The 15,735-nt window shown below is 37.4% G+C and overlaps 1 protein-coding gene across 2 annotated transcripts in view; it reads right to left on the bottom strand.

Annotated features, from left to right (window-relative positions):
• COL11A1 (collagen type XI alpha 1 chain) overlaps positions 1–3,463 on the bottom strand; it is a 218,638-nt gene extending 215,175 nt beyond the window's left edge. For both annotated transcript variants that reach the window (XM_015146016.3, XM_077987597.1), the window contains exon 1: positions 3,028–3,463. In XM_015146016.3, coding sequence (XP_015001502.1) covers positions 3,028–3,133 — 106 coding nt within the window. In that variant the 5' untranslated portion in view covers positions 3,134–3,463. The remainder of the gene's footprint in view (positions 1–3,027) is intronic.
• Positions 3,464–15,735: the final 12,272 nt, after the last annotated feature.

Below are 15,735 nucleotides of genomic sequence, written 5' to 3'. Positions count from 1 at the left end.
AACTGATTCAATTAGATTTTTTGTTAGTACTTGATTATAGCTAAGTCTAACTCTTACTTAAAATCCTTACATAAAGTCATTTATCTTAACATAATCAAAGTATGGTCACTATGAATTCCAGGTAAACCCCACCTCTTGTGAATAGTAAGCAGTGGACTAACTGCCAAAGAATATCAATAAATCACTGAGATACATCACTTATTTTAACAATAAATATATATATGAAACATAAAATTGAAGTTAATGTAAATAAATATTTATACAAATCACACTTAACCTTGTTGTTCTAAATCAAAGCAAGAATTGATTTTTAATGAGTATAATAAATATTTCCAAGTTATAGTTTGATTTTTCAAAGAAAATGATATGACTAGGTATGAAGTCATAAATTTTCTTTAATCCATTCACTTCCAAGAAACTTTCTCTATATTATTTTCTCTAGAGTCTAACTTTGTTTTGAACCCAGATGTTTTAATGCTTTAATGTTTTAATTTTATATAAAAGTAGGATCTGCTTTAAATTATCTTTGTACTTAATATCCAAACCTTATTACTGTACCTCAGTGATATCAATGCCATAGTATGATGCTGGGATATAATATCTTTATTTAGAAACTGGTATAAAATCTTACTTCTTACTTCAACCACAAATCTAAAGGCTACTCTCAGAACTGGACACTGGGTTTATGTTTCCCTTGTGTGATGATTCAGGCTTTGTAGCCAATGTTTCCTTTTTAAGCATTAATATACTATTATTCCCTTTTTGAAGTTAATTTGGGGATAAGAATGCCTACAAAAGTGGGTTTATGTTAACATGTGGCCTCCCAGGAGCAATGAGCACCAAACAGCTTGATAAAACACATTCCAAAATCTTACAATATAAATATCTAAACTATCACATAACTTTCAGGGCATTTCATCAAGAAGAAATCCAACAAAATCTAATCCTTATGCTTTGCTATTTCTATCATTACTTGGTTTTATAAAAATAGGGAAAGTGGTTTTCCCATCATTTATTTGATGTGGTACTGGGATGCTATTTAAAAGTGTTTCAGGTATGTTGCTAGACTGAAAATAGAAAATGTATTCATTAAAAGTACAGAGATTTGATTTTTTAAAATATCCATCGATCTTTACAGAAAGGCTCAATGTGGAAAATAAAAATAAATATCTTCAGTAAAATAATCCCTGAATTCATGCAAAAGTGTCTCTCAGAGCTTGTATTTCATTCATCACCAAAGAAATTCTCCATTTCTATAATTTTAAACAAATAGCTGCCATTACATTATTTTCATTTACATGCATATGTAACATGCTGAAAAAGAAATGGTATATCCATTTTTCCTTTATCAAGGGTCCTTTTTCAGTACTACTGTAGTTAAGAAGGACTCACAGAGGTCTCATGTCCCATGGTAGATGCAGGAATTCTAAATAATAAACAAAACCAGCAGAGGGCAGAACTGCTGACAGAATTGACCAATCCAACCGGTGACCAGGTACTAAAAGTAAAATACAAACTTTTTGATGGATTTCACTTTCAAAGACTCTCTTATCTATCCGTGAAAATGTGGAAATGAATGAATCAACATAATTAATAAACATAATAAATCCTTTCAAAATTCAAATATAGTCCTAATGGGAATTTCACTTCATTTACCAGGAAAAATCACCCGGGGGAATAATTTAGCGCTGCCTGCTACTTGGGAAGCTGACACTCACTAAGCGTGTGGAAGGAATAATCTGGTCGCAGAGATCGGCCTCCGGGAGGGCAGACTCCCGTTAGGGAGAGCTCAGATCCTGGCATCTAGGCCCAAGGCCAGACTCAGGTTTCTGCTAAAGCCTACGCATTTGGGCTTGACCATTTTTATCTCCCTTGACCCATCCTCGTCACCCTCCTTCCTATCCCCCAGCTTCTTTCTGCACTCCTCACAAAGCTTGCTTTCTACTCTAAACTGCCTGGGCTCCCTGAGCTCCAAAGGCGTTCGCCTGCCAGCCGATTCTAAGGCACCTAACGGACCGCTCCAGCCAGATGCCTTTTCAGGAAAGGGCGGGGGAAGGGAGGGAGAAGGCAGAGGGGAGGAGTGAAGTCGCTCTCCCTCCGTGGGTACTGACAGGGCTGCAGACTTCCGAGCAGGTCTGGCCATTGAATATTTGGTGGTGCCACGTAGGAACTTTTCCTTACCTCTCTCCTCCCACCCCACCCACACCCCCTCCCCTTCCCTCCCAATCCCTAGTCCTCCGCCCCCACCCCATTTGCTTGACGACTTTCATCATTCTCCAAGAGAACTGCACGTCCAACCTGCAAGAAGAAGCGGAGGGGTGGGGTGGGGGGAGTCACTGAAATTCAGGGGAAAGTGTTCTCCCTATCTTCAACCTATTCCTAATAATCTGCCAATTTTTGTCCACTTAAAATAGATTGACCCTCCCGCGCCCCCCAAACACACACAGTGTTCCTAATCTTCTAGATTCACCCCCCTGGTTTCTCTTATATCCCCGAAACTAAAACAGCCTGCTTCTCACTTTGTTGCAGACAAAGAACTTTATCAAGGTTCATTTTATACCCTTTATATTTTCTCCTCAGCTCACCCTTAAAAAGATATTCCCATTAGTTAGAATCTGAAGAAACCAGATGTGTTCCAAGGGCAGTCTAAAGACTGTGCCTCAAACAAAAGCTTTGTATAACTGCCCTTGTGTTCAAGGTAATATTTTTCCTCTTTTCAAAGAGACTGAAAAGTGGTGAAGGGCATTTTCAGCAGGCTCTCTGCCTGACAGATCTTTTTTCCTGCTACCTACCTCCTCTCCCTTTATTGTCCCGCCTACATCCATCTCTTTCTCCAATTTCCAATTCCAACCTGGTAGCAGCTACAATCTGGATTTTATTTTAGGGAATTGCTTTTTTTTTTTTTTTTTTTTTTTTTTTTTTTTTTTTTTCTTGAAGAGCAGGGAGGAAGGGTAAAGGGGTGGGGGGAGGGGCGCAGGAGTAAGACCCACGGCAATCTCCCACCTCCCCAAATCCATTTTTTCTTACCTCCTCTGACCTCTCTAGCTTGGAAGAGGAAAGTCAACGCGAGGGTTGTTACAGTGAAATCCCAGAGCCACCGTTTCGTTTTCCACCTAGAGGACCACGGCTCCATCTCCGAGCCCCGCGCTCACAACTGTGAACTCAACCCACGAAATTGCGACTGCAGACCAACTTCGTCCTTTCCAAGGTATTGCCGGGGATGTTTGCTACACAGCCATTGGGGAGGGAGAGGGGGAAAAAGTCAAAGGGCTTTTTCTTCTAAATTTGATGGTTTGCTTTCTTCGTGTCTCTACCCACTTCCTCTCCCTCTGAGTTGGCCCCGCCGGCCCGGACCCTCCGATCCTTCCTCTGCCGGGCCCTGCCTTCAGAATGAAGGCAGATGAGGGGCTTCCACCAACAAGCTGAGAGTACTGTGTGCCCCTAAAGGCTTCATGCCGTCAGTGGGCTGGACGAGCGGCTCCGGGCAGCCCCCTCCTCCGCCCACTCCCCTCCCTGCTCCTGGCTCCCCCACCCAGGGCGAAACTGACAAGCAGGCTGAGGGTCAGACCCAATCACACGCCTCTGGGCGGCCCCAAACCCGCCCCCGCCTCCCTCAGCCCAAGAATGAGGACTCCCGGCAGGCCCAGCCCACCAGCCACCCTCCGTCTCCCCACTCCTCTCCTCCCTCCTCGCCCACCAAATCCCCGAGAAAAAATGGGAGGGAGTTACGCGGGACGCGTGCTTGGCTCCAGCACTTTGGGAATGAAAGGAATTGCAGGAGAGCCCCGGAGCACCCGGAGTTTTCAAGGAGCTTCTGTATTCAATAAAAACAGCTACTTGTCTACTTGCACCCGTCTGTTAGCTCTCACCCGTCGGCGGGAGAGGGGAGGAGTCCAGCGCCTGATCGGCCACACCGCTGGAGTCCTGGGCTGGCGGCGGTAACCTTATCCTTGTGCAAAAATCTGCTTCGTATGGCAGACGTGGAACCAGTGGACTCATTGCGCTGCCTACTCTGAAAGGTGTTTTTATTTTTATTTTTTTAACCCAATAATTAGAAGAAATGAATGAAGGTGGCATGGAGGGACCCTAGAGGTCAAAACCTAGAGTTTGTAGGGAAGTCCTCTTTGGAGATCTGAAACTGACAGGTTTATCTCTTAAACATTTAAATTCAGCACTAGGTTCATTCAGGAACTGTACTTAAAAGAGTTGAACTGTACTCTGAGGGAGGAGGAAAAAAAATGTATGGGAGCTGATATTAAGAGGGTGAGTAATTTAATTTTCCAGCTGATTCTGTTCTGATCCTGGATGAGGGGGTACTGAGGAGGGTGTAGAAAAGGCGAGGAAAGCAACTAACAGAAATCTCCAAGAGGCCCTGCCCACAGCTCCTCATTAAGGGCCTGGCCCTGGCCCTCAGCCTCAGGAGCCAAAAACATGGTCACTCCACAGTGGAAGTAATGAAGAGCGCAGGTTTCTAAATTCCCTCTCTGCTTAACCCATCCTCAAAGTAATCCTCTTCCACCTGGAATACAGATTCCCAAGTCACTTTTTCCACGTTAAAATCATTCCATCCTATTGACTCCTTTTTGTTCGTTAATAATTCCTAAGATGTTTCTCTCAAAGATTTTCTGGAACAGTGCCCATCAGGGTGCCAGCATACATTAGCCACTCAATAGAGATGGGTTGGATGAATGAACACATTTTTCTGTTGACAAAGACTAGACGCATTGGCCAGGGCCTACTTTGAGTATTTAAGTCTTTTAAATGCTTAAAGGCTCTCAACTAAGTTTACTAGGTACATATGTTCAATTCTACAGCTGCCACTAATCTTTAGGAACTCAGTTTTCTATTAGTCATCAAAATATGCCTCATGATCTATCAGATTATATCAAATCTTTTCATGCAGTTTAAAATTGGAAGAAAGGTGATCAAAGACTAACTAGATTGAGCCCTTATAGAAGTTTAACAGCATGAACAGAGACATATAAAATGAAGAAAGCAACTAGAAAATACCTTCAATATAAATATCACTCTCTGTAACAAAGAACTACTCCCTTATCAAGAAGTTATCTCTTAGATCACAAGTAAAAAAAAAAAAAAAAACCTCATATTTATAATGCTGTTGGCAGAATGTTTGGAATGCCTCATATCAGCTGCAGAGAAATATCATCAACTAGTTTTTCAGATTACAACCTCAAACTGTTGCTTAAAATAATTTAATAAAATAATTTAATATCATATTGCATTTGAACCTGAAATGCAAAATTACAAATTAAGACCCTTACAGTAAAAATATATGTATTTGCCATCTTCATTATCTTTCATCGTCTCACAGATGGAAAATTTGTATATATTTGCTGTTTCTAAACTTCTGTACAAACTGATTTTTCTGTCTAATCTTTGGGTATTTTAAAAATTACTTTTTACATCTTCTCTCAAATGTAAAATAGTGAAATGAATGCAAGTTTAGAAATACATATTTGTGAAGCTGCCAGAATTCTAAATCAATTCAGTAGCCAGAGAGAGTTATGGTGCTTGTAGCAACATGTACAAATGGTGTTCCAAATTGTCTCTTAATAGCTCTCAAATTTATTGAGAGTTCTGTGGCTTGATACTGTTCTAGAAGGTGAGAAATGATGCAGTCAATCTAGCAGTCCCTACTTTCTTGTTACATCTCAGACCTTGTCACTGCTGTGAAAGGGTTCTTTCAGGCAAAGCATTTTGGGTGAATAGAGTTATTACTACCTTATGCTCTCTGTACTTGTGGTCTGAATTCCTCTGGCCACTGCCCAGCTAGGCATAATCTGGGTCTGAATGAATGCCTCTAGAAGGAAACATAGCAAATTCATCGTGAGGAATAATTATATCTAAGCCCTCTAGCCTGTAGCTAGATGTCAGATCTAGAGCCTCCCTAGGAACCAGCCCATGGATTTACAGGAGATTAACTCAGTGAAAGAAAGGATAATACTAAGCAACAATGGGAGCAGGGGAAAGCCAGAGAAGAGGCACCTTAGCTAACTTCAACTTCACATGGGGGAACTTCCAATGGCATCATTTCCCGGGCCATCTTTCAACCAGTCCTTGCTAATTGTTTATATGTAGATTCAAAATATAACCAAACAGGCAGTTTTCCTGACATAGTCTTTAGTTTGAAGCACAATTAGTGATATTTTCCTATTTTGTCACATTTACAAATAATGATGTTTAAAGTTATTTCTTCAGCTTTGTAGAATTAGTTGTTATTGACAAGATTTTCAAAAACAGGATTTGAAAAGTAGAGAAAAAATAGTCACTTTTTCTGTAGCAGCATTTTAAATTAACCATTCGTCCATATTGGCTTGTCAGAGACACTGAGATAATAATTTGACAATGGATTGGGAGGTCAAATTAAGGAAACTTAAAGTTCTAAACAATCTTCAGAGTCCACGGAACTTTATGAAACATTGTAAAAAGCTCACAAACCATCCTTAACATCTTCACAAATCTCTAGGAATCAGGGGAGCTGGACTCGGAACCAGTGTTTGAAATATTAAGACCTCTACAACCAAAGGGAGACTGAAGACACCTTGACAATAGCTGGATGCCCCTAATACAAATAGTATGAAAATATTGACAGAACTCTATAACAATCCTTAAATTACTACAGTTGGAATTAGGGGAAAGAAGTATATTAGGTAACATGATTTTATAAACAATGAATCATCTTTTAAGTCACTTGGCATGTATTCCCCTTTTCTCATACTGTTTCATCCCCCTATTTTTGATATAGATAGGTAGGTAGATAGATAGATTAGATAGATAGATAGATAGATATAAATTAGATATTTTCTCTAAACATTTTACTATAATTAAAATTACAACATCAAATGTGATTTGTTGAATGCGATATTATAGGGTGAGGTCTCTTGCACACACCAGAAATACTTAAAATGTTTAAAACAAAATTGCTTTTGCATGTAATCCCTCTCTTACTGTGCCTAAAGGTTTGCCTTTCTTGCCCTTTTCTGAACTTTAGGTCAATTATTTTGAGAAGGAAATGACTAAGCAGTTTGACATTCGTTTTACAGTTTTTCTAATACATGAGTGACCAGAAATTAGTCTCTGTTTAAAAGTAAAGTTAGTCTCTCTGACGTCACAGATGGGGCATTGTATTGTAGAGTGGTGGTGGAAGAGGGACAGAGAGGTTTATTTCCATAGTCTAGCCTAGCTCACAAAAACCTTACTGATGGTTGGGTAATTACTGGCAACATTACTCTGAAATAACTTACAGAACATTATAGGAATCCAAATTTAGCCCAATTTCCATTATACAACAAAATCTTCAGATGAAGAAGATTTTTACCTTCTTCTGTTGGTGTGTTGAAAGAGCCATCTCAGAGATGACAGGTGTATCCTGTTTAAAAGGACCTGAGGCCGGGCGCAGTGGCTCAAGCCTGTAATCCCAGCACTTTGGGAGGCCGAGACGGGTGGATCACGAGGTCAGGAGATCGAGACCATCCTGGCTAACACGGTGAAATCCCGTCTCTACTAAAAAATACAAAAAACTAGCCGAGCGAGGTGGCGGGCGCCTGTAGTCCCAGCTACTCAGGAGGCTGAGGCAGGAGAATGGTGTGAACCCAGGAGGCGGAGCTTGCAGTGAGCTGAGATCTGGCCACTGCACTCCAGCCTGGGCGACAGAGCGAGACTCCGTCTCAAAACAAAACAAAAAACAAAACAAAAAAAAAGGACCTGAAATAAAATTGGATCTAAATGAACACCAAACAAACAAGGAATATGGCCTTGTATGTTCATGTTATTTCTGTTAAAAATATATTTTTGTTAGCTATATTCACAGGAAGCTATCAGAGTTCCTTTTCATAATTGTCCAATCAAAGATAGAAAGGAGAAACAGAGAATGGAATAATTCAAGGTAAATCTCAGATATCTTTTGGACTTTTGTCAACATACCTTTACTCTCTGAATCTCTTTTTTTTTCTCAATTGAATGGGTTTGACATTTACTAGCTCTTAGGGCATCCTGGGAATGTGTGTCAGCAAAAATGTAACATGACTTTTTCCCAAGTTGTATAGGACAGCAGGAATACCTGTATTAGTAGAGGTAGAAGAATTGATTTTACATGTTTTAGTAAACCATTTCCATAACTAAAGGAAGTAACACACCACTACTCATGTATAACCAAGATATTTTACTTTCTATAGTGTTCCAATTATCACTTGAGTAGTATTGACTGGATTCACATTGGTTCTTCCTAACAAAATAAGTTTGCTGAAGGTAGAGATGTTAGCATCTTTAAAGGGATAATTTAAGAATTTATTCATAACAATTTCATAATTTTTTACATTTTATTTTCATAGTTAAATGAGAATGTACAATTAATTTTCCTTTGACATTACTTTATAAATAACAAAAGGCAACAAGATACCAAATACATCATTACATTATTTCTAAAATAAGTAGGATCCTCTTTCTCACCTCTATCATTTCTTCACAGATTGATCCATCCCAATACCATTTGACAGTATTCTTGACTTAAACTGTATATTATTTCTAGATAATCGTATGTAATTGTTTTATGCCTCTGCCATTTGTACCTAATCATTTAAGTCTGAAACCAAATGCACGTGCATTAAAAATCTAAAGAGTCACATTGGATAGTTTTCTGAATCATATGCAATATTTCTGTTATTTTTATATGACAGTCTTATACATTCCACAACAAATGCCAAATACAAGATTTAAGGCTGGCAAATATGGTTAAATATTGAAATAGATCTGATTTTTAAAACATCTGTATTAAATAACTTCAACTTAATTTGTTTTGCAGATTTTCAGTGTTTAATAACCCTCCCAATATTATACTTTCTGCCAGTAGTGGTATGGTGAAATTATTGCACATTCAAATTCTGGACAAACAACAGATATTATTTCAAAAGTTTTTACAGTCTAATTTGCAAAGACTGGAAAATTACATATGAATATAAATGGTTGGGTTCCAAAACAAAACAACATTTAGTATAAGAATATTTTGTTAAAAACAAAATGCATTTTCCAGTATAGGAAAATTCTTTTTATTTAAAATGCTTAATGGTTTTTTGTTAGTTTTCATAACATCTTCATGAGATAGGAATGTAGCAATTTTAATGATTTCATTTTAAGGTTGAGGTCTGGGACACTTAAAGTTCAAACTAGGAATACTGAAACAGATGTTATATGTGAAAATATTTATATTTTTACACAACTGCTCTCATTATTAATTCTGTTCTTATAAATTATGCATTTTAGAATTTGATTTATATTTTTATAAGTTAAGTATTAAAATGAATGAAATCTCTTAAAAATCTCTTAAATAAAGCTTAAAATATAAAAGATAATGCCATTGGCTGTACTTAAAGCCTTAAAAATGTTGAGTTATATCTGTGGATGAATTTTTATGAATAAAAAAGATAAATAATAATGAGCAATTTTTATACTCATGCCAACCCTCAGGTTTCTCTTTCTCCCAGGATTTTAAGATCATTTTATAACTTTATATGTGTTTGCAAAGGTAAAATACTGCTGGAATTAATCTGAAGTCATGTTTTATTTTCCAAGAAGAAAAAGAAAAAAGGAAAAAAGGAATTCAATGTCTTAAAGAGATGAAATAAAATTATAATTATATTAATATTTTGTAAATACATGAAGATCTTGAAAGTCGTAAGTACTATGCAAGGACTTCTATTGCAAGGCATAAAAATCTCTAAATTGGAAAACATGTCAAGTATTACATCACTGTTTTTATATACCATAAATTCTTTGAGAGCAGAAATCCTCATTCTATACTATATTTTCAATATCTTTATTTCCCCTTCTCTTTGTGCTCCATATGAATTTGGTAACATTTATCTTAGTTGCTCACTTTAATTTGCATTTAGATTTAAAACACGAAAGTGCCAATTAAAATGATTTTGTCCATCATTTTAAAGCATTAGATCTTCAGATATGAATTACTCTGATACCTAAGACCCAAGCATGGATTGAAACTCCAGGATGTTACTGGTAATACCATGGGGCTTCTACTGATTTAGAAGGAAGACTAAACATCTCTACCACCTGTGAAACTATCAAGACAAAGTCTGACGTATTTCATGGGGTGGAGTTCATTGCAATGTTTTACTAAGTCACAGTTGAAAACTTCAGGATCAATTCTGTTGATAGGATGCATTAAATTTAGGTCTCCCCCTCATCTCCACCATCTCATGACGATAAGGATCCTGCATAGTTTGCGTATAAACTTACATGAGCTCTGATATTGACCAACAAAAAGCACTACTCCCTGTGTTCTCCATTGTCTTCCCTTGTTCTTTCTACCAATAATTCTGCAACAGAATATCTGGATAAATTTTGATAAGTGGATAACAATAGGAAAAATGTCAAGAAATTAATATTAAAATTTCAAATTTTGGAGTTACAAATAACTCAAAGGTGTATGTTTTATATGTAAACATATTTATATTGTAGTAACAGTAAAAATTGTTATACCAAAAAGTCATATATATGGATGATAGTGATGGATGGATAGTGATTTCATAAATATTTCAGTAGGACATTGTCCTAAATTCTAGAACCTTATATTCTAGTACAGGAAGAAAATATATTAATAAATCAATTACCTAAGAGATATATTAATAAGTGAATTAATTTCATAGGAAAAATCACTTTCTGTAAGAAATCCTTTGCAAATTGTGATTTCTTACAGAAGGTGACTTTTAAAATAAAATCTACATTCTTCAGTACTGTCTTCAACAGATCTTTGAGATTATAACTTAAATAAAATTTAATCAGCCGGGCACAGTGGCTCACGCCTGTAATCCCAGCACTTTGGGAGGCTGAGGAGGGCAGATCATGAGGTCAGGAGATCAAGACCATCCTGGCTAACATGGTGAAACCCATCTCTAATAAAAAAATACAAAAAATTAGCCGAGCATGGTGGCGGGTGCTTGTAGTCCCAGCTTCTTGGGAGGCTGAGGCAGGAGGATGGTGTGAACCTGGAAGGCGGAGCTTGCAGTGAGCCGAGATTGCACCACTACATTCCAGCCTGGGCAAAAGGGTGAGACTCTGTCTCAAAAGAAAAATAATAAAAACAATAATCATGTGATGATGGAAAACATTTTAAACACACACACAGAAACACTTAACTAGATAGCATAAATAAATACCTTACTGAAATGTAAACATTATCCAAAACTCTGATGATGTATATTATAGTGTTGGGAACAAATGTATAGTGTTTTTTTTATTATTTTTAAATAACATTTTAGTCTCTAAGCACAGAACAGAAATGATGCTTGTTATTTTTAAAACCCGGTTCAGTCTTTACTCCAGTCTACTTTTTAGCAATATTTCTGAGGAATATTCAGTATAAATGCCTTTGCCACTTTCTATTCTCATAGTTTATAGATATTTTTATTCTATTTGTATTCCAAATCTATTGCCAAGACATTTTCTTGAATATTGTTGCCATACAATATTATTTTTCAAAATCTTAGAGGTTAAAACAGGGATAAAAATGTGAATGTTTTTTCAAGAAAACTAATCAACATGGGAGAAAAATGCACCTCTCAAGGGGAACTGCTAGGACATTGGTAGAAGAAAGAGATGAGCAGAGGGTATATGGAAACAGGAAAGAAAACAATCTTAGCAGTCTTTATAACTGAGAAATATTGAAGGAAGGGAGTGCTGCTCTATGATTCGTTTTCTTAAGTGTATCTATTTTCTTGCTTCGAGGAGAACCATTTAGTTGCTTAGTAGTTTGGCCACTGCAGAACTTGGGGTCTTCCTGCTGGAGACAGGTAACCTTGACTAAAACTATTTGGAGATGTACCATAAAATACAGAAGCTCAGTTGGGGAGTGGGGGTCTATAAACAGCCAATGAATAACTATCACCCATCACAAAGGAATTACAGGTGAGAAATTCCCAGCATCTTAGTGTGTGTGTGTAACCAACAAAATTCTGTGTCATTTATCTAAGAAGCATAACAACTCGGCACTTATGTTCTGGGTTTATAACATTTAAAAAATTCTCATAATTCTGTGGATTTCTTAGGCTCAGCTAAGTTGTCCTGCTGTTCACTGTAATGTCAGCCAGGATCATCCAAGCACTCGAGCAATTGCAGTGAACTGGGGGGAGATTGGCTAGTCCTGATACATAAAAGGCAGGTATATTAACATACCTAGTTCCTCAGCCGAGGTGGCTGGAAATGCTGGAAATGGTGAACTCTGACTGAACCCATCTCTCTAGTAGGTTAGTTTGGCTTTCTAAATGTTAGTTCAGGGCTGCAAGAGAGTATAATCAAAATCAGAAGCAGGAGACCCCTTCAACGCTAAGCTCAGAAGCAGTATAATCTCACTTCTGCAGCATTTCATATGTCAAAACCAATAATAATGAAAACCCAGATTTACTAGGAGGAAAAGAGTAATATACAATTATAGGCATGGCAAGAACTATCAGCAGCCTTTTTTGGATCTAATTTAACACAGCCTATGCAAAGTACACTTACCTCCTCATAATTCCCCCAAACTTCATTCAGTTGTGTCATCAGTCTCAAAGTACAGTGTCTCATGATTGAATAAGATCTAGATGTAGATGAGATGTGGAGGTACATCTCCTCTTAATCTGGAAATCTGAGAACAAAAATGACAAGTTATCTGTCATCCACAATAGACAATCTCATTCAAAAAGGGAGGAAATGGAAGGCACAGAAATCACAGTCCATATAAGCTATGAAATTCAGCCTGGTACTTTTTGCTAGTTCTCTGTGGTAGCTGGAGATTTTTTTTGTCACAACCAAATTATGCTTTCTTAGAGTTGTTTGATAATTTGTTATTCTTTACAGTTATTGGTTCAAGCTCTGGGTTCTATATATGCCCTGTGAGACAAACTTCTTCCATAAAAAAGTTCTGTGTTTATAGATCAGTAGCTTTCAGAGCTTTCCTCCTATTCACAAAAGTTGAGACTTTTAATGACCTTTTTTTCATTTTGACCTATATTTGTGCCTTTTAATCAACCGATGATACATTTGTTAATAAAGTGTTCTTAAAACCTTTGTGGATTTCCTATGAATCTTATTGGAGTTCATTTGATTCACTCAAAGCTATATCCATAATTTTCTAAGACAAACATTTATCTAATTTTGGCAATTCTACTTTCTGAAACCATGTCCTTAGGAAGCGTTTCATTTAGTTGAGGGGTTATATAAAACATATCCTAAATGTTTATGAGGTTTTCAGAAAGTCTTTTTACAGGTATAGCCTTGATTTTTTCTTGATTCACTCTGAGGGTCGTGCAATTGGCTGAATTATTGACTTGATTTTTTCCTTGAGGTCCTCTCTTATCTTGAAAATCTTTTTGCTGAAGCCATCTATGTTTCTTGGGCCATCTATATTTCCTCTGAATTCTGTTTGAAATAAAATAGTGTTTTGGTTAGTTTATAAATACTCTTAAAATACAATGTTAAACAGAAAACAATGAAATCAAATGCCAGTATCAATATTCTGATGAAAATCTCATTAACCAATTTTGATACTCTGAAATACATATTTGTTCTTCATCTCCATTTCTTAGCACACACCTTCTAAAACCCTTGAAATCTCTTAAGTGATAAATTCCTTTATGTATGCTGAGATAACTGGTTATGGGGACTAGGGTTCTTGATAGCCTTACGATGGGGGAGAGTCAGCCAGGGAAAACATCCAGGTGATTAGAGGATTGGAACTTTTACTCCCATTCCTCTACCTCTGGAGAGGAAAGAAGGGTTGAAAGTTTAGTTGACTGCCAGTGGACAATAACATAATCAATTATGCCTTCTTCATTAAGCCTCCTTCATTTAGCCTCCATAAAAATTCAAAAGGACTGAGTTTGGGGAGCAGTGGAGCTTTCAGATAACTTCATTTAACTCGGGTGCCTAGAGAGTAGCATCCCAGATAGGAAGTGAAAGCTACATGCCTCTTAATGCATACCTTGCCTTGTGCATTTCTTCCATCTGGCTGTTTATCCGTATTATTTATAATATCCTTTATAATAAGTGAGTAAATTAAAGTGTTTTCCTGAGTTCTGTTGAACCAGTCTTGCAAGTTACTCAAAACTGAGGAAGGGGCCATAGGAACCCCAACCAGAAGCATGGGTCATAGTTTTAGGCTTGTGTTCGGCATCTACAGGTGTGGGGTAGTCTTGTGGGACTGAGCCCTCAAGACTGGCCTCTTGGTTCATAGTTCAAAAATAATAATAAATAATAATAACTGCATCTGATCATGTCTACCTCATTCAAGAGGGTTAAACTCATCACTGACAGTGTCCAATAGTAGCTAAATATAAGACTAAAAATCAACAAAAACTTAAAATTTGTTATGCCTCCCTATTAACTATTTTCAATTTCATTTCTCTCACCACTATGGCAATCTCCCACTTGAAGCAAAACCAATTTTTTAGTGATTCTGGTTACATTTTTTACGTTTTTAAACTTTTAGTGTATTCAACTTCTCTGGAAGCTCTTTCAGACAGATTTAATATTCTCTTTGTCCATACTGCCCAAAATATTTGTTTTTAAAAAAAGACTGAAGCATAACCAATATTTGTTAAATGACGCAAAAAAGAATTAAAGAGTCCATGTAGAGAAATCAATATTTATATAACAAATATTAGAATCATGAGCTGGGCACAGTGACTTGCGCCAGTAATCCTAGCATTATAGGAGGCCGAGGTAGGGGAATCACTTGAGGCCAGGAGTTTGAGACGAGCCTGGCCAACATGGTGGAACCCATGAAGCAGAGGTTGTAGTGAGCCGAGATCGCCCCATTGCACTCCAACCTGGGCAATGGAATAAAACTCTGTCTTTAAAAAAAAAAAAATCATGACATTATTAATCTTCCACATATAATTAAACTATGATGACAATAAAACACAAAGAAAATTGTACATTGGCCAATTTAGTACAACAAACAGATATTCTACTCTCTAACATAGTTTTTGTTTTGTTTTGTTTTGTTTTTGAGATTGAGCTTCACTCTTGTTGCCCAGGATGGAGTGCAATGGTGTAATCTCAGCTCACTGCAACTTCCGCCTTCCAGGTCCAAGTGATTCTCATGCCTCAGCCTCCCAAGAAGCTGGGATTACTGGCATGCACCACCATGCCCAGTTAATTTTTGTATTTTTAGTAGAGACAGGTTTCACCATGTTTGTCAGCCTGGTCTCAAACTCCTGACCTCAAGTGATCCGCCCGCCTTGGCCTCCCAAAATGCTGGGGTTACAGGCATCAGCCACTGTGCCCAGCTTCTAACGTGACATTTTAAGAGTGATGCATAGCTTTATGATATAGATGTACCAATAGATCTATGTTATAGATCTAACATTAATAAGAAAAGTAGCAACAAGCTAAGCTGGGAATGAGAACACTTTTTATTTCCAAATAAAGAGACATGCATATGTATACAACTCCAAGTAGAACAGCAATAATATGGTTTAAAGAAAACTATATTTATTTATTTATTTTATTTTATTTATTTATTTATTTATTTATTTTTTGAGGCAGAATCTAACTCTGTCGCCCAGGCTGGAGTGTAGTGGCACAATCTCGGCTCACTGCAACCACCGCCTCCTGGATTCAAGCGATTCTCCTGCCTCAGCCTTCTGAATAGCTGAGATTACAGGCACCTGCCACCACACCTGGCTAATTTTTGTATTTTTAGTAGAGATGGGGTTTCAC

This window comes from Macaca mulatta, chromosome 1, assembly GCF_049350105.2.
Source record: "Macaca mulatta isolate MMU2019108-1 chromosome 1, T2T-MMU8v2.0, whole genome shotgun sequence".
Lineage (NCBI taxonomy): Eukaryota > Metazoa > Chordata > Mammalia > Primates > Cercopithecidae > Macaca > Macaca mulatta.
Note: the sequence above shows the minus strand (reverse complement) of the source record. Positions and strands in the feature narration are given on the sequence as shown.